At 40.9% G+C, this 24,659-nt stretch overlaps 2 protein-coding genes across 4 annotated transcripts in view; one reads left to right on the top strand and one right to left on the bottom strand.

Moving 5' to 3' along the window:
* Positions 1-18,903, bottom strand: part of usp24 (ubiquitin specific peptidase 24) — a 37,874-nt gene extending 18,971 nt beyond the window's left edge. Inside the window, exons 1-33 of one of the 3 annotated variants that reach the window (XM_023339536.1) lie at positions 18,348-18,903; positions 14,681-14,849; positions 14,412-14,479; positions 14,177-14,320; positions 12,942-13,067; positions 12,631-12,666; positions 12,459-12,524; positions 10,118-10,183; positions 9,691-9,765; positions 9,397-9,555; positions 9,180-9,294; positions 8,979-9,082; positions 8,454-8,561; positions 8,245-8,340; positions 7,980-8,141; positions 6,653-6,745; positions 4,957-5,064; positions 4,732-4,881; positions 4,516-4,647; positions 3,752-3,863; positions 3,597-3,673; positions 3,360-3,500; positions 3,163-3,216; positions 2,907-3,040; positions 2,694-2,760; positions 2,216-2,326; positions 2,027-2,125; positions 1,766-1,939; positions 1,602-1,687; positions 1,096-1,204; positions 860-1,015; positions 680-777; positions 470-565 (exon numbers count right to left, since the gene is read on the bottom strand). In XM_023339536.1, coding sequence (XP_023195304.1) covers positions 470-565; positions 680-777; positions 860-1,015; positions 1,096-1,204; positions 1,602-1,687; positions 1,766-1,939; positions 2,027-2,125; positions 2,216-2,326; positions 2,694-2,760; positions 2,907-3,040; positions 3,163-3,216; positions 3,360-3,500; positions 3,597-3,673; positions 3,752-3,863; positions 4,516-4,647; positions 4,732-4,881; positions 4,957-5,064; positions 6,653-6,745; positions 7,980-8,141; positions 8,245-8,340; positions 8,454-8,561; positions 8,979-9,082; positions 9,180-9,294; positions 9,397-9,555; positions 9,691-9,765; positions 10,118-10,183; positions 12,459-12,524; positions 12,631-12,666; positions 12,942-13,067; positions 14,177-14,320; positions 14,412-14,479; positions 14,681-14,849; positions 18,348-18,626 — 3,770 coding nt within the window. In that variant the 5' untranslated portion in view covers positions 18,627-18,903. The remainder of the gene's footprint in view (positions 1-469; positions 566-679; positions 778-859; positions 1,016-1,095; positions 1,205-1,601; positions 1,688-1,765; positions 1,940-2,026; positions 2,126-2,215; positions 2,327-2,693; positions 2,761-2,906; positions 3,041-3,162; positions 3,217-3,359; positions 3,501-3,596; positions 3,674-3,751; positions 3,864-4,515; positions 4,648-4,731; positions 4,882-4,956; positions 5,065-6,652; positions 6,746-7,979; positions 8,142-8,244; positions 8,341-8,453; positions 8,562-8,978; positions 9,083-9,179; positions 9,295-9,396; positions 9,556-9,690; positions 9,766-10,117; positions 10,184-12,458; positions 12,525-12,630; positions 12,667-12,941; positions 13,068-14,176; positions 14,321-14,411; positions 14,480-14,680; positions 14,850-18,347) is intronic. The other 2 variants (XM_023339537.1, XM_023339538.1) reach the window with 2 other exon arrangements.
* Positions 18,904-19,953: 1,050 nt separating this feature from the next.
* bloc1s2 (biogenesis of lysosomal organelles complex 1 subunit 2) lies at positions 19,954-24,391 on the top strand. The gene is made up of 5 exons (XM_005795542.3): positions 19,954-20,164; positions 20,353-20,469; positions 22,398-22,517; positions 22,682-22,786; positions 23,701-24,391. Exons 1-5 carry the CDS (start codon positions 19,999-20,001, stop codon positions 23,730-23,732), a joined length of 540 nt encoding a protein of 179 aa, XP_005795599.1. The 5' UTR covers positions 19,954-19,998; the 3' UTR covers positions 23,733-24,391.
* Positions 24,392-24,659: the final 268 nt, after the last annotated feature.

The following is a 24,659-nucleotide window of genomic DNA, read 5'->3' as shown; positions in this document are numbered from 1 at the left end:
AGAACCCAACATGGTGAAACAGTATTCAGCTTCTATGCACCACAAATCTGGAACAAACTTCCAGAAAACTGCACTGTGCACTTTTTCCATATACAAATAAATGTGGTTGACTGATTAGCGAAGACACCATGGAATGGTTTGGATCAAAGCATATTGTTGTGTTACAGTGACCTAGTCAAAGTTTAGATCTACATCCCATTACGCACCTGAGTTAAAACTTAAAAAACAAATGATCATAATTTAATCTATGCTGAAATTTGCTTAAAAAAAACATGTTCATTTTCCCACTATTCAACCTTTGTGCACTATGTTGTGAGATAAAGCAAATATGACAAAAATGTCTACTTTGTCAGTTTCAAGAACTTTCAAGAAAGGAAAAAAATGAAATGAAAAAGGTTGAAACCCTGACAAAACGGGTTTTGATGTGCTGTGCCCGTGTGAAAAATATTTTTCGACAGATTCCCTTCACCTGGCCAGCTGAAGGCAGATGGAGTTGACACCTTGTCGGGTCTCGTAGTCCACTTCGGACGGGATGGAGTCTCTCTGCATGACGTTCACCACCAGACTGCAAGAAGAACATGGAAACGCCGCCGTCAGGACCGAAAACGGCAAAAGCACGGTGACGGAATGTAACGCAGCCTGACTAGACGGCCGGAGAGTGAAAAGTAGTTTGTTTTACCTCAGGCCTCCTGCTTTGAGGAAGTTTTCACAGAAGGACTTGCTGCTGGTTTTGGCCATCTCATCGTCTGACGTCGGCATCAGCTTCGAACTCAACACCTAAACACACGCAGACGACGAAACGATGAGGCAACCCGAGGTTTGAACTCGGGTTCGCTAAAAGGAGCAGGTGCCTGCGTACCTCCAGATTGTAAAGCACTCTGAAGGTGGACATGCCGGGCGCAGAGGATCGAAAAAGCGACTCCAAGATGGACGCGGCGCTGGGCTGATGCTGCTGCTTGGGCGTCACGGACGGAGAGCGAGAGCCTGAACCCTGGCCGAGGGTGAACAGGGTTTTCTGCAAACAGAAGAGACAAAAACTAGAGTAGAGATCTTCATAGGTGTGATGACCAGATCTGATCAGATGCCCTCAGGTACCTGGTGGCTCCAGACGCTGGATTCTTTGGGAACGAAGTTGTCGAGTGCGTCCTGCACTTCGGGGTCTGTTGGAATTAGCAGCAGCAGCTTCCTCACACGGAGGATGATCCTACAGGTTAAAAAGAAAAATAACAATTAACGCGAAAAACAGCGTCTGAATTGAACCACGGAGACTCAACTTTCTGTTTCCATAACTTGCATTATTATTCTATTATCAATATATTACCTACTAAACATAAGGCATTATCAGATGCATTCTGCTTAAAAGTGAATTTGCTGCCACCTCTTGTTCCTATTTTTAATGGGATGATGTTGCTATGTAAAGTCTGGGTAAATTTTTTATAACTTTGTTCTAAATTTATAAGGTGAAAACATTGTGACTTTAAGCTACTGTTCTATATTTGTGTAAAAAAAAAAAAGTTTCCAATGAGATAAAAGATTAAGGAAACGCCTGATGTGGGTCATTTTGTTGCTGACGATAACTCTGGTAATAATAATCATCTCACCTTGGCTCATCAAGGTTAGCCAGCTGGTAAAGCATCTCAAACACATTGCACACTAAAGCCATCACCACCCCAGGGAGGGACTTCTCCTGATGATAAAAGAAGACGCATCAGAGATGATGTTCTCCTCAGTGAGTGTATGTGTGTGTGTGCGTTTGTGTATTCACCTGCTCCAAGGCGTAGGCTGAGTTGAAGACGGCAGAGCTGGAACTGCTGGAGGCCGAGGCCGACGACTCCGAGCTGCCTGAAGGAGTCCCGGTGCCGGAGCTCTTCACCGTCAGGCTCTGCTCGTCGCTGAAGCCGAGCTGCGAGAGCAGCTTCTGGTCTCGGTTCATGGTCAGCTAATGGACGGCGAGAAGAAGAAAGTCAACAAACACGCAACGCGCAAACATGCTGAAGACCAGGCGAGCGCGACGAGCAACGCCTACCACGCTATCATTGGCAAAAATCTGGACGTTATCCACCGGACAGCTCAAGTGTTCGGAGATCTTCCAGCGGATGCTTCCTATCGTCTCGTTACTGTGAGTCTGCGGGGAAACACGGCACACGCTCAGTCGTGGAAGAAGAGACAAATTTCATGGCAGAAGTTGGAGGTTTTGTCCCCTCCCCGAGAATACCTCTAGAGTGAAAGTGTCTTTGGTTGACTCGTAGGTGATGTGAAGCGTGACGGGGTGTCCGTTGAAAGACGCCCCGTGAGGTAGAATGGTGCGAGGAAACGAGTACAAGTCCTACGAAGAAACAGAAAATATCCGGTTAGAGTTCAAAACGAATCGTTTTCCCAAACACAGACCAACTACAAATCGCGGAGCATAATTTTAATCTGGAGCGTCTGAGTTTTTAACAGATGCACCGATCAGACAACTTGGTCGATTTCTGATGTTTTTGTCACACTCCAAACACAAAAATGGAGAGAGAGCTTTACAATTTTAAAATTTTAATCAAGACAGGCTTTTGCATCTCATATTAGCAATTAGCAAAGTTAGAGTAGTTAGCATTGTCAAAGAAGCAGGATGTAGAAAACAAAGACAAATATTGAAATCACAAACAAACAAACAAAGCTCCTTTGCTGTAACACATTTAGGCTTCCTAGCATACCTCTATAGTGATGACGTAGCGTTCAGCCAATAACAGCAGTCTTTCAATTATCACCAGCTTTGTGGATCTAGGAGTCAACATACACAGAAACGGCTTAACACTTAAACGAGTATCTAATATTAAAAACAACAGCTTCATTTTATCATCACATAAACAAAACAACAACAAAAGAAAAAGATTGATGTTTAATAGGTTAAGTAGCCATGCTCTTACCCAAACCCCCCTCTGTACCTGGAAGGTGATTGTACAGACGTGGCTACCGTTGGCATGGCAGTGGCCGTCAGCATCTTTGTTGCCTTGGTAACAGCATGAGTTAGAGTGGGCCCGCCCAGGGCCGAGCTTGCGGCCTGGGGTAAAAAATAAATAAATGAATTTTAAAAAAAAGAACGAGAAAAAGTAGAAATGTTCTGTTGGGTTTTGATTTCTAACGATTCTAAAGTCAAAACTTGTTACGATTTTCAGGGCTTACCTCCAGCCGCTTGTAACAATCAGCAATGAACTTCTTGTGCAAAGAGACAGAATCCTGGAAGGTGGAAAAGTTGATAAGAGATGAGATTTAAGTTAAAATCAATTTCCAATCTTTGTCTTTTTTTCAACATGCCTATTTTAGAACCAGCAGACAGATGTTCAGTTTATACTGACGGGAAACGCAGACGACACACTGACCTTCTTCATTTTTGGATTGAGGTTGGTATAGCTGTAAGTGATTATCAGTTGGATCGCTTCGTTGGCTATCTCTTCGTCAGGCGTTTCCATGGCGATGCGCCAAATAAAATCCATCCCTGCCAGGTCGAGGCGCTCCACACACTTTTTGTTTTTTTAGAAGAAATTATACAATAAATATTATAATTAGACTTCACTTAACAGAAGAGAAGAGAAAAAAAAAACCAAGTGAGGACTGACCAGCTGGGTTCCCTGGCGCTTCAGACGATGGTCACACAGATTCACGTTCTCAAAGAAGGTCTTAAACAGGCCGAACCCTGAGGAGAGACACAAACAAGGTCAACTTCCTGCCGCGGGTGTTTCAGAGCTGTAGGGGTCGCTGTTGAGCCTCTCACCGTTCATGGTGATCTCATAGGGCTCCAGTTTCAAAATCTTCTCCTTGAAGAGCTGCTGCTGAACATCGCTCTCCAGGTCATGCTGGCCCTTGGTGAACCACTCAAAACACAACTGGGGGTACAAAAAAATAATATTAATAATGATATGATGTCTACAGCAGGTTTTCCACACAGTATCCATTTAAAAAAATCTACCTTTTTGAAATTTTATTTTCGTGGTTTCACCAACTCAAATTTAAGACAGCCATGAATGGAATTTCAGACCTATATGTCAATGTGTACAAAACAAGTGTAGCTAACACTTGTTAGTTACGTACACTTGTAGCTAACAACAGCTAGCAGTGAGTCACAGAACGCCATGAAGACGTCTGCGTGTGAAAAGTCACATGAGAAATAATACATACAATAAACGATTAAATAGTCCAGCGTAACAAAATTTAAGATTTTTTTAATAACTTATTTAACGCCTTAAATGTTGTTGTTTTTTTTAGACATTTAAGGCCTTAATTTTAGATACATGAATTTAAGAGTTTTTAAGGATCTCCGAACATCCTGATTTTTCAGACCTGTAGAGGAACTTTCATGCATCTCTTTATAAATATTTAGTCTACATTTGTAGTGAATGCTTTTCTGATCCATTTCCTCTGCCTTATGAAGGAGATGCGATAATGTTTTACAGCATTCCTCCACTGAGCAAAGAAAACAAAAAACATCAGGTGCCTGACATGAGAAACAGCTGAGCACAAGGTTTCCCTTCTCCATACCTCGCGGTCAAGCTCACAGACATCCGGACCCGAGACCAGACACTCCCAGAGCTCCTTGGCTCTGTTCCAGACCAGGTACAGGCTGGCCTCCTGAAGGAAGAACGCCAGGAACCGCAGGTGGCTGTCTAGATACTGGACACACATTTTGAAAAAAACTAAGAATAAGTTTCCAGAAAGTTTCACGAGCTGAAAAACCAAATAAAACCCAACGCTGACCTCCTGGTAGGTGTATCTGCCGTCCACCAGGGTCGAAGCGGACAGGCCGTTGTTCCCTGACGCGCTCACCGCGAGTCGGTGGCAGCACACGAGAGATCCCGTGATCAGCTTGACAATCTCGAAGTTCTTCTTCAGGTCCTGGATGATGCTCTGTGGCGAGGCAGAGAACGGTCACAACGGCGCCACCCGGTGCGACGCGGGTGAGGCGGTGCTGCGCTACGGTACCTTGTCTTGTTTCTGGTACGTCTGTTTGATGAAGGAGCGGGTGATTTCGTGCAGCTGCCGCAGAGCGGGGACGACCCAGACCGTCTGAGGAGTGCTCTGCTGAGAAGCCTGTAAACACACATGCAGAACGACAGGCACCATCTATGAAAGCCCCGGCGACCACAATCACGTTTCATTTTCTGTCTGTGCCACCTTTGAAGTTTGTGAAATAATTTTAAAAAATAGAATAGAAGTCAGAGCCACGGATACAAAGCAATAAGATTTAAATCGTTTTCCCCAAACTTTAAGTCAAGATGCTTCTGTTGCGCATCCGTGGTTCTGATTGGATTACTTTTTGAATGAGCATAAAGTATCCGCCACAGTTGCTGCCACCCAAAGTAAACATGTAGATTCACCTTTCATTGCAGCAGCATTGTCTCACTGTGAAGAATTTAGTCACCTCTCGCCTTTAATTTCAATGTGTTTATTGAACGAAAAGTAGAAAAATCCCACATTAAAAAATAAATATCAGAGCTGACTAACTACTGCTTCATTTGGTGGCAACTTAAGAAGTCTAAAAATATTTTAACAACTAATCACTGACGCCAAGTTTCTGCGTGGGGAAAAAAACCTGACATTTCGGGGAGGCCGTTTTTTCTTAGATACTATTAAAAATAGGAAAGACAAGAAAAACGTTCAACTACGGAGGGTGTCTGTTGATCTTCAGACATCAGGAGATTATTACAAGACATTAACTATCCACCAAATCTCTACTGTCAAATAAATAATTCAAACACTATCTACATGGCAACTGGACACCTTTTTCTGTCCTATAGTCACAAATGAAAACACGTGGAGTTTGCTAAGCTTTTCCTTGCAACCACGTGCTTTGGTCAAATGAGACAACAGTTGAGCTTCCGAACAAGAAAAGACTCAAGGTGAGACTGGCGTTAAAAAAGTGAAGAGGTTCATTGTTAAGCACAGTGGTGGATCTGTAATACCTTGGTTTACTCTGTATTCAGAGACTCCAGGATTACCATATTTTCTGGACTATAATTCACACTTTTTTGCATAGCTTGACTGATACTGCGTCTCATAGTCAGGAGCGACTCATAATGTTGCTTTTTTTTTTTTACTAATGCGACTTATATTCTGGAGAGACATCTAGTCCAGGAAATACGGTAAGTCAGATCTGGTCACCATAGAAATTCAATAGAAAAGCTGTGGGTGAGACAGGAGGCAGGATTCAAGCAATAAATGCAACATTATGCAGCAATTTTATGCTTTCCCAATATTGTGCAGCCTTCCACTTCTCTATACTGTCTAGTGAAAAACATGTACTCCAATAAAAGATGAAATAATTTCAATGTTCTTGTTAATACGGTGGAGGAAGGTGCCGCTTATCCTCCAATGTCCACAAAAAACTCACCCGCTTGAAAACAAAACAAAACAAGATTAATCACACAGACGGCTCTCGCCCAGAACCCGATCAACGCCAAGTGTGGAATCATTAGTAAGTGCCAAAGCCAATTTAGTTGAGCGAGCAAAAGATCAGCACAGACCTGGTTAAATTACCTCATGCTGCAATCACCTGTAACACAATCGAACCTGTGACCAAAGGAGCCCTTGCGTGAAAGAACCCTTCTCCATGATTGGACGGTGGGCAGGAACCAGCCAGATTAGTGGGAACATAAATTAAATGGGATTACGCTCTTACTTTAGCCAGTGAGTTAGATTTCTTCTTGTGCCAAGTGCCAATATGAAATGAGCTTTGAGTGATGCTGCCTTTATCGTCCTCCTGAGTGTGATGCTAGAGACATACATTTTATTTACAGTCGGGCGTTTAACACACACACACACACACAAACAAACATGAGCCGTATCAAGCTGGCACATGCAGTTAAAGTGAGATGACGACTGTTTGCTGAAGCGTGTTGGAAAAGAAAAAAAACAAAAACTGCATGTGTAGCGTAGAGTTTGTGGTTCGCACAGAAACAGCTGCAGGTGAGAAAGAACTCGCTGCTGTTATGATCTGCTTTACAATTAGGTGAAATACATTAATTGCTTTGTTAGAATGAAGCGTGATGAGGGGATAAGTTCTTATTCCTCACAAACAAAATGTATCTTAACAATGCAAACTGGGAGTCAGTCTTAAAATCTCACAAATGTAACATGGCTGAAACGATTAATTGGATAAAACGTGATTAATCAATTATTGGAAATAATTGTCGACTAATTTAGTTATTGATTAATCGTCTGTAGAGTATACAGTTTAAAAAAAAGGCCATTTTACTAAAAATAACAACACATTCGGAGCCGTCATTAAGCCAAAATTGTATGAAAATATAAACGTTTTGCATTCAGATATAATAAAACAACACTTGTAAAATGTTTGACCTAGAATTACTCAAGTGGGATAATTCAAATCCTGTAAACAAAAATCCCTATTAAGCACTTTTTGCTATCAAATTATGAATCAAATGATTCAGAAAATTATCAAACATATGGTAAAAGAATATGTTATTGAAGTTCACAAAATAAAGTAGTTACTTATTTTAAAAAGGAATTTAATTATTTGTTTATTTGCATCTTTTAATGTGTTTCTAATATTTTATAAAAAAAGCTTAAATGAAAAATCTTTAAAAATGTGCTTTTTTTTTTTACCTGATTAATCAGTTGATCATAATATTAATTGATTCCTAAAATAATCATTAGTTGCAGCCCTAAAACCTAATATGGTCAAAACTGTCCTTAGCAAACTGCTTTATAAGCCAGTGTCAGCATTAAGGATTCATGTTTCATTACAAATCACTAATAACAGTAATAGTCATAATAATTCACACAACTGTGTGACTATTCCTGCTTAATGCTGCAGACTAAACACTTTAAAAATCTTTTGTCTTTAAAAACCCAAAAGGCCTCGATATGAACCACAGTTATGCACAACCAGCACCGACACACCAACTTTAAAATGTCACAATAGAGAAAACTGTGAGGCAGAATAAATAACCCAGAAGGCAGAACGTTTCACATCCGTGTCTCACCTTCTTGATGTCTTCGATACATTTAATGATGTAGCTGCGTTTCACGGTCTCCTTGACGGCGTAGGCGTCGCTGAGGATCCCCAGGTGTTCCTCCAGGGCCTGCTGAACCAGACTGGTGGGCAGGGTGGGGAGGTGAGCCAGCTCCCACAGCACCTCTAGCACCTAAACACCAAAAAAACAAAACAAAACGAAAAAACACAACACGCATGAGACTCAGCAAAACACCAGCAGCTTACTCAGAGGAAGTTCTCTGCACAAAACACACCTTTCCTGTAGTCGTTTCCGAGCGAGCTTCTCTGCCTATTCTCCCGATCAAACTAAGCAGCTTTTGCCGAACGCGGTCGCTCTCCACCTCCCAGCTCTATAAAATTAAAAAAATTAAAAAAACACACACACACACACAAAGGGACCAGTTGTAAGGAAGCACACACTTAAGAGTCACTTTTTAGTGTAAGACACGCGATCAGCACCGACCTTTTGTATGAGGACGAAGAGGTGGGTGAGCTGATCGAAGCTGAACTTCACTGCAGCAGCAGCAATTATTGTGTGGATGTTCTCTATCACCGTTGAGGACTGACCGGCCTGAAAGAAAAACACAAATAAAGTCAAGAGTTAAGTTATATGTAGGGATGCACCGATATTAAAACCTGGCCAGATATCAATATCTGATGATATTGCTGTTATATCAATAACCAATATTTACTGATATTATATATTTTGTATATGTTTCCCTACACTTTTGGTACCATATAAAAGTGACGACACCACATACGTAGCTTTTCTGATTTATTTAAACATCCCGTCATCCTCTGATGCATCGCTATGACTGAAGATATACCACATGGCTAACCCCTAGGAGTGGCTATTAATCATATAATATTGTTTAGCGTAAAACTTTATTTTAAAAAAATCCATAAACTCCAGGGTGATGTATATTTTTGCACTTATTTCTGATGTCTCACAAGTCTTGCAAAAATAACCAAAACTGTCATTTCTAACCTGTATTCTCCAGATCTTGGTGAGTTCGTCCAGTGACAGCTTACTCCCGAGCAGCTCAATGATTCCCTTTATCCTCTCACAGTACTGAGCCTGATCAATGTTACCTAAAGCAACAAGAATCAAACATGAACCATCAAAACACATCATGTTGAAAACAGTTTCAGTCGTATTCCGGACAGGTTTTCACTTGTGACCTCTTACCTTCCAGCGCTATCGACAGGACCGAGTTCTCCACGAGCCAGTCGAGAAGTTTATCTGTATCGATGGCGTTTTTTACCGTTTTTGACACTGTACTTTCTTCTATTAATTTGGTCACCTACCAGATAAGAACAAAAAAAAGTTTGATAAAACACTTTAAAAAAAAAAAAAAGGCACTGAAACAAGCTGCCTCAGCACTTCAAACCCCAAGGAAACTGACTTCTTTTAAGGAGTTCATTTTGGTGGAGAAGTGGGGAGTTTTGAGCATTCTCAGCAGGGTGTCCAGCCGCAGGTCGTCCACCACGGCGACCAGTTCCCTCTGGAACCTCATGCACAGCAGCTTGATGGCAGACAGCAGGTCGGGGATGCTCACCAGACGCTGGGGTTAGAAAGAATTTGATCAATCCATGAGATTTCTTTTTTTAAAGAAACCACCTTAGGTTATGATTGTCTCGGTGACCTTTTCCCACTGCAGTTGCGGCAGCGAATACAACACGGTTCGCAAAAACACTACCTTGTCCTTCAGGTCCTTTTCCTCCAGGTTCTGCACATATGTGATGGTCTTGTGGATGACGGGATCGAGCATGGGCTACACAAAAACAAGAGCAAGTGACTTTGTTGATCTGTGTTCAGGGTCAAGGAGCAAGCGGATGCAGCAAATCAAAATAGAACTGAAACCAGAATGGGAGCCATGGGTCACGTTAAGCAACGAGTAAAAAAAAAACTAACAAAAAAAAAAAAACAGTAGAAATTTATACCAGCAAGAAGTAAACTAATCAAAACAAGAAATAGAAAAATGTAATAGTCCACACTCTGTGTGTGAGTGACTATATTTCTAAGATTTCCTTTTATTTAACCATTCAAATCTAAGAAGTATTTTAACTTTGTTGCAACTATGTGATAGCATTCATTGTGAGAATACAGAGTACATATTAGCTCACCTGGACGAGGCTGGAGTTTAAATATTCTGCACAAACACCAAGGGGCTGGACCAGGGCTGATACACACTGAGCACACAGGTGGAAAGAGACAGAAGGGATATCAAACACACACAAATCAATAAGCAGATCAACTCATCAATACCACCTGCAGTACAGCTAGCTCATGCTATATTTAAGGTTTTATAACAGCAACAGCATAATCTGCGCTTCTCAATCCTCAGCAAGACACTTATAAAAACCACAAACAGCAAATATTTTACCTCAAATAAATGTGAAGGCCTAAAGTTCAAACTGGATTTTTATCTTGTGTTTTCACACCTGGTAGTTCCCAATCGACTCGGTTCGATTTGGAACTGAAATTCCAACATTTTTTTTTTTTTTTTTACATTTTCAGTTGGTGCGGGTCGCTTTTACGACGCACCGTGTCAAACAAACCAAACCCTTTGAGGAAAAAAAAAGCTGTCCACATCCTCGCCTGTGGTGGCGCTGCAACAACAACCATTGAAGGAAACGACAAGAAAACCTCTGAAGAAGACATGAGCGCAACTTCCTTCCTTCCTTCTTCACGAAACGCAAACAAAAATGGATTAGCGTCAGATTTTTGCGGTTGCAGAATTTTTCTTACATTTGAAGCTATTCCATTCTTGTTGACATTTCATTAAGTTGCGCTCAGTGTCTTCTTCGGAGGTTTTCGTGCCTTTTTCTTCAGTAGTTCTTGGTGCAGCGCCACCACATGCAAGAGGGTTGTTGGTACATTTGACATAATGCGGCGCGAAAGTGAATTGCACCAGCTAAAAATGTAATAAGTGTTGCAATTTCGGTCCCCAATCAAGCCGAGTCTAACAGCTGCGAAAACACCCTAAAAGATTATGGCTTCCTGAAAGAGTGATATGCTGTAAGCATGTGGTTGCACAGTAAAAACCATACTGTGCATTTCATGTCGATTAAACCAAGCATCATATCAAACATTTAAAGATTTTTCTTCTATACATCATTCCCTCTGTCAGTGCTTAGACACAAAAGCATAGTGATTAGTTTCTGTTTGTCCTTTTAAAGAAATCCTTTGTAATCATAATTTAAGAAGCTCCTTCTCCTCAATGACCCCGACCCTCCGTCCCACTCGACTTCCTCCTCAAAGCGGACAGATTAATGTGCCACCTCTGGGAGTCAGAAGAGGAGGGAGCTCTCCTCCCGTCATCTTTCCTCCTTTCTCTTTCAGCCTCTGCCGTCTTTGGGGTAGGTTAAGCATTCGGCGGCTAACGCGCGCAGATACTCCTGAGCTCCCTCCGCTGCTTAAGAGTGCCAAATTAGTCCGCGTTGAGCCTTTAGCCTTGTTAACATGCCGAGCGTCGACTGCTATGCAAACTGCTGCGGTTCCGGCCAGGTTCTGGTGAAGGAAGCCTCCGCACAAGGACGCTTTCAGAAACATGCAAAACAACAGGGCATTTCAAGCGTCACACAGCGGGAGGATGTCAGAGTAAGAGAGCGTTACTGGGAGGGAGGCAGAAGAGGCACATTCAGCCCCCTGCAGCTGAGAGCAGAGGTGGGTTGGAGGGGGGAGACATGGTGACCTTCCATGCTGTCATAGACTCCATCAAAGTCTGTCACTCTGCATGCACGGAATGCGCAACTACTATTTCAGGTATTACAGTATGCAAAGCAGGGCTGGGCGATATGGTTTAAAAATAATACATATTTCATTTTCCAAACCAGATACAATTTCCTGCTTTAATAAACTTTTTTTGTGCTTTCTTTTCATAAAAAAAAAAAAAAGAAAGTACAAATAACAGAAAATATTTTCAAAACGTATCGGGTCGGGATACGAGAATTTTTGTTTACTCACAAGCATATAGGCGTAACATTAGCAGAACAAAAACAAAGGTTTTCCAGAACAATGTCTTAAAATAACAAGAAAAAAGTTGCTCTGGTGAGAAAAAAAGTTTGGATTTTTTTTTGTTGGAGTTCTAATGAAATTACTACTTCGTTCTCCTATCGCTACAACTTTATTCTTGCATGTAATACGACTGTATTCCTGTAACATTATGACTTTATTTTTAACAACAACAACAACAAAAAAAAATCTTAGCTTGACCCTTAAATTTTGTTGTAGAGCTGACTTGAATTCAAAGTCCAAATAAATAGAAGTTGTAAAACATGCTTGTCAAACAAGATGGCGGGCCTTTGGGTGTATTGACATTACTCTGACCTATGGAAAAAATTCTATGACTATATTGGTGAAAGAAACAAATCCAGATTTTCCCCAAAAGAATGAAAACCAAAACTTTGATTAATCGATCGCCGAGCTCTAATGGAAAGAAATGAAGGGAAGGGATATTCTTACAGCGATCTCGATCTCCTCTGAGCTGAGTTTAGTCTGGATGGCAGCGAATCCCCCCAACTCTCCAAACTTCACCACAAAAAAGAGGGGAGGGGGAAAAATACAAAAACAAAGATATGAAGCAAAAGTACTGCAAACATTTATCATTTATAAACATGAACAATTTATCACTCACTCGATTCACTAAATCAACCAGCCAACCGTGGGGCTCCTGAAAGGGAAAACAAATCATGCTTTCATTCAACAATGACAGCGCAAACTCTGACAGACGGACGCGTGGCTGACAGCTGTTGTGCCAGTCACGCGTGTTTTCATGAGCTTATTGGCTCGGCTAATCATCGCCGAGGATGAAAAACTCGTCTGCCGGTCCGTGAAACATAAACAGAGACTAATAAGGAAGCTGGTATATAAATATTCGGGCAACTTTGCACACATGTCGGTGCTTCTGGGTAAACCTCGAAGACAGAAAAGAAGAGCGTCCCTTACTTTCTGGTAGGTGTTGCTGGGAGAGACTCCAAATATGTTGGCCTCGTCTCCAAAAACTTCGGCCCAGTTCCTCTGACATGACTTCATTCGGTTCTTAAAGTGGTACTCGTTGTCGGGGTTAAGGGCCTGCTCACAACAGAAACAAATGCGATACAGTTAGATGACATTTGGCATCTACAGTAGTAATGCAAACAAGACTCCTTGCTGATTCCTTACGGTGACATCATACATCCAACCACAGATCCATAGCAGAAATTTAACAGCAATATTTTGATTTATTTAGAAAAATGGGTGTTGATTTTTTCAAAGTCATATTTTAACCATGTTATTCATTCATCTATAAATGTCAGATTTCCAAACTAATTATTTAATTCACAAGCAAAGTATTTCGTTTTCAGACTAAATATTTACTGTAGTTTACAAACAAAATATTTTGTTCCAAAGGAAATATTTATTTTCCAAACTAAAAATGTGATATTCAAACTAAATATTTAGCTTGTTAAGGAGATGTTTAGCTAGACAAACTAAATATTTAGGTCCGAGCTAAATATTAAGTTGGGAAAATACATTTGAGTTTGGAAAATAAATATTTAGCTCACCCTTAAACAGTTAGTTGGAAAATAAATACTTAGTTTGCAAACAATAATTAGTTTTACTAACTAAATATTTAATTTACAAACTAAACATTTAATTTTCCAACTAAATATTTATTCCCCAAATTAAATATTTAGCTTGGACCTAAATATTTAGCAAGCTAAACTAAGTATTTAGTTTGGAAATTAAATGTTTAGTTTGAAAAATACATATTTAGGTCAGACTTAAACATTTTGTTTTTAGTTTCCAAGCAAGATATTTAATTTGAAAGCTACATATTTATTTTGGAGCTCTGACATTTATAAATGCATATTTAACATGGTGAAAATATTACTGAAAAATGACTTAAATAAACCAAAATATCGCCATTCATTTTCTACCGTGCAACTTTACAAACGTTACCTCATAGTTATCAGATTAAAGGAGGCTCATTATAAAGAAAAACATTTTTTCAGATATTTAAAAAAATATTTTCAAAACAAGTTTTCCTTTTTTCCCACCACTTTGTGTTGATCTATGGTATAAAAATCCCAATATAACACATTGAAGTTTGTGGTTAGAACGTGGTGGGTTCAGGGGGCGTGGGACAGAGAGGTTCCCTGTATGTAAAACAATCTACTGGACACAGAGAGACAGCCCACCATGGTCAGGACCCCCATCAGGTTGACGGGGACGGGGTCCTGCTTCACCCTCTCGGCCACCAGCTCCACCAGCAACATCAGCATGTTGTAGATCCCCTCGTGGATCTCCGTGCCCCACTTGTGTACGGCGCTGCTGGTCAACAGCTGGCGAGACGTAAAAACGGGAAGACAGAGTAAGTCGACGAGCGGCCAGCCCGTCCGATCCGGCGGTCGCTCAGTTCCTTTCACAGCTCACCTTTTTGAAGGCCTCTGGCATGCACCGCTCCACAAAACGCTTGCAGTTCTCATCGGCGTCCGCCAGACCTGACGAGAGAGGGAGGTTCAGCGCTCTGAATCTAAACTCGGAAGAGGACGATATTTGGTCGGATACGCAATCAGCCGTGAGACTAAGCGTCCACAGCAACGGCATGTGGTAAAAACCACCCGGCGGTCCAACGACACCATCCCACCACCACGGTGGTTTGTGTTTTGGAATGTGAAATAAGATGACCTGCGTTCTCTTACCGTGCCGTGCAAGGCAGGTGGAGGCGATGAGGCACTTGCCCAGGGACTCCTCCCTCTTGTAGGGTATGGACCAGTGATCGGTGAAGACCCGGCTCTCCAGCTCGTACAGGTTGGTGGTGGGGAACTCCATGCTGCCTCCCGAGCAGTTCCCGTTCTCGTCGTTGCTTCGCTGCAGACAGACGGGCGTGGCAAATTTATTACCAACACGCAGAAGGTGACTTTATCCCCTCCCACCCCCACCATCATCCCTCCCGCCTCCCAGAGCTCGTCCTTTCTGTTTTACGACTATCCAAACGGCCCTCTGCGTGATGCGAGGGTAATGCAAATCGCCTCTGTAGCATCTGCCCTTCATCTCTGCTCCATCTTCACGCATTTAATTAGGGAGCTTGATATGTTAATCTGCCTCAACTGAGCAAATGAAGGAGAAATCTACAGAAAGAGAACAGATAATTTGGCCTGAGCTGAAAAAAACAACAAAAACAAACAAACTGAATCATTTACCTCAAAAAGTTTGCCAATATATTCATAAGGTCAGACACAACTGCGCGGCCCAGCAACAGGAAACATATTGTCGTATTCGAGAGCAACCGTCCCCATACCGAAGGTTTGAGCTGTAACTGATGTGATCTGCAGACCCCTGCGCCCCACCGAGAACCCCCGGAACTCATCTCCAGCTACATTATAAATGAGCAAAAACTATTACGGCCCATTTTGCCTGTGGGCTCCACCAAGTTTAAATATTAATGCAGAACAACCCAGTTGGATCAAGTCTTCCTAATCTGAACACATATCCAGATACTGGCTTACGTATTATTCAGCGTACTCCTCAGGCATAACCTTTATGTTACGGTTACTGAGGCTGGTTCAAAATCGTTAACGTTTCTTTTAGCTCTGGATCCGAAGGAAGAATCTCCAGTAGCCGTCAGTCGTGCAATGAATCTGAAGAGGCCTCTGACTGAAGACTTGCGTGACAAGACACATGACTGTCACGACATTCTAACAGATTAGAATCAAGGCAGCAGAGATGATATTTCACAGTAATGCGTCTTGGATAAGACCAACAGTTGTTAGCAAGAACCGCTAATCCACCTCGTTTGCCTTTGCCGCATCTCTTTAAAATCTCTCTCTAAGTTTATGGTTAGATTCTTACCAAAAATATTGATGGACAAAGTGGCTTAAAGCAACCAATGACAAATAATCCTGATAATTCATCGGCTAAAATCAACCTGTTTTATACTGTTATTAGTTTACAAAAAGCAGAATGGTAAAAACTAATAATATTCCGCTTAGTATGCTTTTGCAACACAACTTTAAGAGGGCCATTCTATGTGTTCGTTCATGTCTATGAAACAGCGTCAAGAACTAATTGTTGCTTTCTTGTGATCATATTATATTAATTTTTTAATTTCTCTAATAACTCCGAATCCATAATACATTCGCACACGAGAATCTCTTGCCGGCCCCGGAAAGGAGGCAAAGTGCAGGGAGCAGGAGGGAGGAGGACGCAACCGGAGATGCATTATATTCCATCCTTTCCCCTTTCTAGGAAAATTAGATACGACAAGCAGATGGATGAGAGGTGGAAAACAGCAGGACGACACGGATAATAGAGACGTTCGGTTGAAAACCCAACAGAAATATGGCAAAGAAAATCTGAAACTTCCGAGCAGGAACACCAAATGACATCCCAATCAGAAACGAAATGACCAATATATATTGTTTTAACACCTGAAGACATAAGCAGAGTGGAAGGAAAAATGTGTGCATTGCTGTGGGTGTGTGTGTTGGGGCGAGCAGGTAACTCTGCCCCACTCTGTTACCGTGCGCCCACAGCCCTCTTGGGAACTCTGCGCAAAAACTGCAGCGTGTGTGTGTGTGTGTGTGTCGGAGCGGCCGAGGGAGGAACTATATTTAGGAGCAACACACGAGGCCACAGACCAACCACCGGTCTGTTACACATCAACACGGCAACTGTGAGAAGGGGGAATTAATCGCGTTCGTCCTTTGTGTTACGGCACGCGCAGAACATTTCACATCTTCAAACCTCACACGGAAGTGACTTTTGACGAGTTCCCGTCAGGAAGTTCTGCTCCAGAGGCGTTTTGAAAAATGTCTGTGTTGTCACAGAGTCTTTGGTTGTTGATGTGCCCGGTGGTTAATGCATCACCCTGCCGTGCTTTAAATTGCTACATGATAAACGGAAAGGGTTTCTACAAAGTTCGTCCTGCAGCTGTTATGTAATTCATCCGAGTTTCATTATGTGTTTGTTTCACATAACAAAAAAACTGAAATTAGCTTCTGATTTGCCAGAAGCTAATTTCTGGCCAAACCAAAATGTGAAACCAGCTTGGTTTCACATTTTTTACTTACTCAGAGTTGTTAATTCTCGACTGGTTCACCCAATTCAGATTTGTTATAAGGGTAATTTCTAATAACTGTGATAGTAACTTTAATTTGTAAAAACATTTAAATCAGACTTAGTTTAGGAATAGGAAACCAAAAGACATTTTTTGAGCTTAATAAAAAAAAAAAGTACAAAAATTAGGGTCATATTTAATGTATAAATGGGAATATTCTTGCAATTTGTTCATTTTACAATGGATTCCGGACTACTACCACTGACGGATATCCTGCTGCAGATTATTATTATTTTTTTCATATTGGAATTAGCAGATCAGACCTAAAAAGCAAAATCAATCCATCTTAAGTCATAATCAATATCTACAGCAGACCTTTTGCTTGAACGCCTTAATATTATCTGTAAGAGTCACTTAGCTGCTGATTCATAACCTATGAAATCACAGACTTTGGAAGAGCATTCTCATTCCACAACAGGTTTTCTAACAGAGCAACAAGTCAAAGGTCAGGCAGAAGAGGAAACACGGCTATGCATTGCTTTAGGGGTCAGTCAAAGCAATCCTACTGTGCTATGCTGACAGGCGCTTTATGAGAGGCCGGAGGATTTAATGGCTTTCGCAGCACATAAACACAGCGGGCTGGACGAAGTTAGGACCCGTAAGCAAGTATTATACTGGCAACCAGTTGCTGCTTCCATAAGAGCGATCCCTCAATAGCATGAGAACATATGGATCTACACACAACTATTACCAAAATGGCACCTTTGCTATAGAGATATTGCGAAACCGCTTCAAAGTCAAGTTAGAGAGAAATAAAATCTTAACATGGTCGAGCTGTCAGACAGCCTCCTGGTTAGAGGCAGATAATACGAGGCAACTCATTTCAACAGTCTGGATGACAATCAAAGAGCCATCCTAAACTAGAGCTTCCTTTAAACATCTGTGAAAGTGATGCTTTCGCTGCTGCTCCAAATTACTGGCGGGTTTCACCCTCCGACTTAGCTAGAAAAAAAGCTACTAGCTAGCTAGCTAGGCTAGGCTAGCTTGCAAATGTGAATTTGTCATTAAGCTTTAGCAGTAAAATTCCTTAACATATTGTCCAAGAGCTCTTTTTATATCAGCATGAAGTGCTAGCATGTCCTGTCTGTGTGGGACTGGTGGATCATTTTCTCCCCGACAGCCCACGTTAGGGGCTGCTGCTTGTAGCCTTGAAGCCGCTAAGTTGAGCTAGTTAAATGGGCGAGCCTGCTTTCTGCTGCAACTTATTACAACCGACCGTATTTCCTGGAGCCGATGCGTATTGCGCTTACCTCGCCGTCCACGACGTCGTGGTATGCTGGAGGGGGATCGAACCCACTAGTCCCAGTCCTCCCGCTGTTTTCCCCGTCCCCACTGGAGCCCAAGCCGGTGGAAGGCCCACTCTCCATCGGCTCGTATCCATAGCCGAGTCCGGGGCTCTCGTTCGTTAGAAGCGCCACTGCCTCGTTGATGTCATTCTTTGCCAGCCGGAGCGCTTTCCGTATCACGTCAGGGTCTGGGAAACCCATGCAGAGGAGCGTCGTTATGTGCTGCTCCTCTTCGGTCTCCATTTTCGGGGTGTCTCCGCTTCCCACACTAGTTGTACAGCGGTGCTCGGCACAGCCCTGTAGCTGTGCACGCCGCCATGTTTACAGTCCGCCGCCGCAGCTAGCCTGCCTGTCACGATTTGCTTCTCCCAGAACAGCGCCGACACAGGTGATACGGTGAATTCTGCAATCCGAGAACTGCAGTCTGGCCACGGGAGCGCGCACGCTGGCAATACTAGATGATTCAGCTGTGATTTTAACCTTGTTATTAGTGTTTACCGTCTGTGCGGCTTCACCTGGAGGAGTTATGTTTGGAAGTCCATGACATATGAACTTTACTATTTTCAAAAGATGAACATAAAGCGGCGGAACAGAACATGCCAGTAAGCTGCCCTATAATTTATTATTATTATTATTATTATTATTATTATTATTATTATTATTATTATTATTATTATTATTATTATTATTATTATTATTATTATTAGTAGTAGTAGTAGTAGTAGTAGTAGTAGTACTACTACTACTAGTAGTAGTATATTAATAATACTATTAGTATTACATAAAAAATAAAATATAATAATAATAGCAAAAATAATAGCTTCTATTACTACTACTACTACTACTACTACTACTACTACTACTACTACTAATAATAATAATAATAATAATAATAATAATAATAATAACAACAATAGTTGGGCGTAAATAATTTCCGGTGTGCCATTATTCACTAAAATGTAAATAATGTCAAGAGTAATATTTTTAAAGATAAGTTTTAAGCTCTCTTGAGGAATCCCTATCTGATCAATGAGCACCACATATTGATTTAAGTAAATTACTTTTAAATCTATTTCTGCGAGCCGTATGAATAATTTTCCAATTCAATTGTAATTTGGGACAAGGGAGCCAATTATAAATAGTGGTGAGAAATAATTAAAAAAATTGCATTATTTTTTACATTTAGAATTTTATTTTTAATACTTTTTGATGCAATGATTCCCCTGTTTTCCGTACAATAGAAATTGTTCTACATATTTTTATAACTACTTGAACACATGTATGTGGAAATGCAGCATAGATTTATAGGATATTTAAAATAGATTTGAAGGTATTTTTAACCATACATTTTTCTACAAAAAAAGAGAAAATATCGTTTAACGCAAATAATTTGCCCCTCTTATTTTTGTCCAAAAAATAAAGTTTATTAAAACTTTAATAAACACTACGCTTTCTTGTGCAACACCAGAACAGCGATTTTACGTTTTACAAAGAAGGGCGTGGCATTGCGCGTGCGTAGGGACGGTCTGGGGGCGTTGGTCTTTATGCCGCGCCGCGAACGCGTCACGTGATCGCCTGGCTCACGTGATAATGGACGAAACAAAACAGGAACAAAATGGCTGCAACTGGAGATGAAGCCGCAGCTATGGACAGTATTTCCAGGGAACCAGCAGCCGTCTCAGCGGGGTTAATCGCAGCTGCTAGCGGCACGGCTGCGGCTGAACGCCCAGACGATCCACCGGAAACCCCGTCGAGTGCGCCAAAGAAACCTGGAGCAAACAGTACGTGGTGCTTTCCTTGCACTTCCTTAGCACCCAAATGGCAATAGAGCACACAGTAAACAAATGTTGTTGTTTTTTTGTTTTGCTTTTATCTGATTGTTGACTGATGATTTATTGCGTTGCAGTTGTGGTTTCATCCAAATTCTCATCTGGATTAATTTAGTTCTGTTTCAAATGGTTGTGCCCAGGCGATGGAGGTGTGGAGACCGCGGAGGAGGCTGTGGAGCCCGCAGAGCCAGATATCAACGAGCTGTGCTCTGACATGTTTGAGAAGATGGCCATTTTCCTGCAAGGGGAGCTAACAGGTGTTAAACCTATTCTCATTGCTATTATTGCGCTCTTTCTCTAAAGCTGCCATTGGATACTGCAATCTAATTTTAAGCGTGCCTAAAATGTATTTACCACACTTAATTTACATACTACCTAACACTTTTCTAAAAAATATTCCCAAACTTCACTCAGACTTGTTTTAGTCTTACTTATTGTCAAAGCAGTTTTTCTTGACTTCTCTCTGGCCATTATTTCTAATGGATCTGGTTAATCTCGTTGTACAAGTTACAAGGGATGCTCCGATTCTTTCGTTTAAGTATAAATGCTACTATGTGATCTGGCAAAAGGGAAAAGTGATCTGGCAATAAAGTCACCTAATTTAGACGCAAAACTTGCAAAAATACAGCAGCTATTCAGTCAAATGGATAATTGAAAAACTTGCAATCAGTAAAACAATATTTAACAGTAAGGTTTTCAATACCCTGAATTATACATGAGTCAAATAAATCTCGCGATCATTGCCTATATCAAATAATGTCAAGAAAAAAGGAGACATTCATTCAAAGTCAAATGCCGGCTGCATCAAAATAAATTCGGCCGCTCCAAATGTCCTTTGTTTTCTGCATTGAGCCTTGATATAGCCAAACTCGGTCAATTGCTTGTTTTTTAAAATGCCATATTAGATTCGATATGTTGATGCATTTTGATGTGCTTCACCTCCGAGGTAAATTTCCGCTGCAACACGCAAACGTCCCCATTCACTCTCAGTGCGTTATAGTTCCACATGACGGGATTTGCTGCTGTGCGCTTGCGCAGTGTGAAGGAAAGAGGAGATGAGCTGCGCACGCAGGCTGCGAAGTGATATAGATGTGATCGGTTTTGGTGATCGGCAACAAGAGACCGCGATGGGTGATCACCAATCATACATTTTTTCACGGAAATCGGCCAATTATGATCAGTGGCCGATCAATCGGCACACCTCTACAAGTTACCTAACAGAGTGGTACAAATAACCCACAACATTAGATTTATAGCATGTCACATCGAAGACAGTCGTCAATTAAGGAAAATATGCGACAGCAGTTTCCTTAATAACAGTGGTTGTTAGTAAAACTCATCAGAAGATGAGACAGAAACTGGTCCAGGAGGATATGTCAGTAGGTCATAAGCAGCATTTAAGGAACCTGGAATTATGGGGAAAAACTGGCAATCTCTTGTGATCCCTTGTCTAAGAGTTTAGCAAAACTCCTAGACAGGGCAGCATCTAAACCTGGTTAAACCTCCCAAAACAGAGGAGCAGGGCCAAAGGTCGGATCTTAAGGAAGCAATTTCAAAAAGTATGATTTTCAAAAACCGGTGAGCATCGCCTAAAGAACAACAGACTTAATGGCAATTATGGTGATGAATCATGAAATTGAGAAGTTTCAAAGTCTATTTTTAACCCAGAACCATCATAGAAAATTGTACATGAAGAAGTCCAACCTTACAACGTTATACAAAATTATTTAAGTATTTAAGTTTTGGAATGGTCTGACCAGATTTCTGGACTACATCTCATAGAAAATCTGAGGACTAGATTGTCATCACAATTTAAACATGCTGATAGAATTAAAACAGGGAAGTCTCAGGGCTGGAATTAATTTAAACACTGAACAATTTTATAACAACTTTTATTATAATACAAATTCAAATGGACATACGTTTACTGGATCTTATCGTATTTCTAAGATTAGGAGTGCTTAATGGATGTACAGTAAATGATGTGTTTGGATAGCTTTGAAGCGCACATTTGACAAATTTCAAGTCGCCAGCAATCTCACAAACACCTGGTGTTTGGTGTTCATTAATTAATAGTGTACGCTGGTAAGAAGTGTGTCTCTAAATTGACGTATTCTTATTTCTATTTCATTTTTCTTTACTGTTGTTTCTTTTCTCTCATGAACAAATGTGCTTTTCTTCTCAGCAACGTGTGAAGATTACCTGCTGTTGGAGAACATGAACAAGCTCACAAGCCTGAAATACATGGAAATGAAGGACATTAGTATCAACATAAGCCGGAATCTGCAGGATCTCAACAACAAGTGTAAGCATTTAGCATCATTTTAAAGAAAAAAAAAAAAAATCAACATTCATGAATTAGAGTTTTTTTGTTTGTTTGGTTTTTTCCATTTCTGATTCCTTTCTGAATTGAAGAGCTCTTGATTGTGGGGGTGTGTGTGTGTCTGTGTGTGTGTGTGCTTGTTTCAGATGCGAGCCTACAGCCTTACCTGGATCAAATCAATAAGATCGAGGAGCAAGTGTCATCCCTCGAACAGGCTGCATACAAATTGGATGCATACTCCAAGAAGCTGGGTAAGACATGCGCTACACAGTAGAGAGGATTTAGATATCTGGCAAAGTGTAGTTTCTGCTGAGAAATCATGGATTTTTTCTAAATTAGAAAGATATATCAGTTATCAATATCATCCCAATTTGGTTCTACATGTTAAGAAAATACAAGAAGTATTGTTAGAAACTGGAGTTATTGCAGTAAATCCTATCACTCAGTTCTCAGACTGCAAGACAACAGGAGGAAAATAAACATGGGGACTACCACAGGAGAGATTACTGCAAAAAGAATGTTTTCATTGTTGGAAAATAATGACTGAATATCAAACGATCAGATATATAACTTCCTACTTTCTGATTGCGCTGCATCATGTATGACACACTCAACAATACGTGGTTTACATGGAGAACAAAAGTGACAAACAGGTTTGTTTGTTACAAATTGTTTATAATTTACTTCCTTCTGCATCTAGCGATGAAGAAAATTGCTATTTTACTTTAAAAAAAATGCATTTAGCCTTTTTAATTTTCATCATAGCCATAATTAAAATCCAGGGTTTCCCCCAGAAAATATGCTAAGCCCTGTGCTCGGGGCGCTAGGGCAGTCAATCATCCAGCCAGCCCCCAAGTTTTTGAGTTAAAAAATGTATAGGTTTACAGGAAATTTGAAAATATCACTTGATAGTTATGCGTTATTGGAAGACTGGAAGATTAATACCTAAACACCAACTACAAAGTCTTAAAAAGGCAATGATTTAAAAAAATTTTGATAAATAATGCCAAGTCTGGTGGGGGCACAAGTAAAGCCTGGTGGCCCGCCAGGCTTATAATACACTGTGGGAAACTCTGAAATCTGTTATTGTTTCATCTCGGTTCTAGAGACTGGACACACTTTTTATTTGTGGAAGGAACAATCCTTTTTATTTTTCTATTTGTAGAAGCCAGATTCAAGAAACTGGAGAAGCGATGAGGGACAGAAGACGAGGCAGACTGAGGGTTTCGGTTCCTTCTCGCCTTCTTCACCAATCACTGCCCTCCACTCTACTTACCAGTAGACTCAAGAGCTACAGGGGAGGATGTGAACTGTGGCTGAAGCAAAAATAAGAAACACTCCAGCGAAAGCAGGCGTCTTTATACACTAATACCACAGTGTTGGCTGTAAATTTGACTCCAGTATCACTGGTTTCTGTTCATGCAACCAAGATGTGCCACATGTTTGTCCAACGGTTAGCCTCTCCTAAGTAATATCAGGAAGATGTTCCTATCAAAAAGTGAAGTAAATGACACATATGTAGTTAATTTGCTTCTTAAAGCATATTTAAAGCTTAATCATGTCAGAAATCTTTTTTTTTTTCAGGCATTTCTTTTATAAAATGCTGGGCAATAATCTGAGTTTACTCTGCATTAATTATTTTGTCGGGCAGTGTTCATGAGACACCAAACTGCTTAAACCTGAGGCTTGGTTTTAATGTTGAGCTTAAAGACAAACTCTACAGTTTGTTTTAAATTTGTAGCTTACGCACAATTCCTTATAAAGTCAACATCATGTCACGTTCTCTTGAAAACGCACCACTGAAATAAAATTTTCTTTGAAATAAAGCCTAATCCCACCACCGACAGCAGATGGCAGTCTTGCACCACGATTGGTTCTTTTAGGATTTTTTTTTTTTTTTTAGATATCAGTTGTTTTCCTGCTTGGAGGAACTGAACCACTGTTAAAATAAGAAAGGATGGAGTTACTGCTTTCTCACAGAAAGGACAAGAGTCAAGCTTCCACAGAGGGAAACGGATGGCATCTAGCTGCACTTTCAAAGCAACGGATGGATGCCATCTGCTGCCTTTGTTTCCATCTTCACGTCAACTGAACAGCAGATCATCTAAGCTCGTTGGATCTTTC

This window comes from Xiphophorus maculatus, chromosome 9 (genome assembly GCF_002775205.1).
Source record: "Xiphophorus maculatus strain JP 163 A chromosome 9, X_maculatus-5.0-male, whole genome shotgun sequence".
Taxonomy (NCBI): domain Eukaryota; kingdom Metazoa; phylum Chordata; class Actinopteri; order Cyprinodontiformes; family Poeciliidae; genus Xiphophorus; species Xiphophorus maculatus.
This window is presented reverse-complemented; position numbering and strand designations above follow the sequence as displayed.

Bases quoted from the DNA above. Each gene is read 5' to 3' on its own strand.
- bloc1s2 (XM_005795542.3), top strand. From the start codon at position 19,999: ATGGCTGCAACTGGAGATGAAGCCGCAGCTATGGACAGTATTTCCAGG. The intron at 20,470-22,397 runs GTGTTAAACCTA...TTTTCTTCTCAG, and splicing joins CCTGCAAGGGGAGCTAACAG to CAACGTGTGAAGATTACCTG. The intron at 22,787-23,700 runs GTAAGACATGCG...TTCTATTTGTAG, and splicing joins TGCATACTCCAAGAAGCTGG to AAGCCAGATTCAAGAAACTG.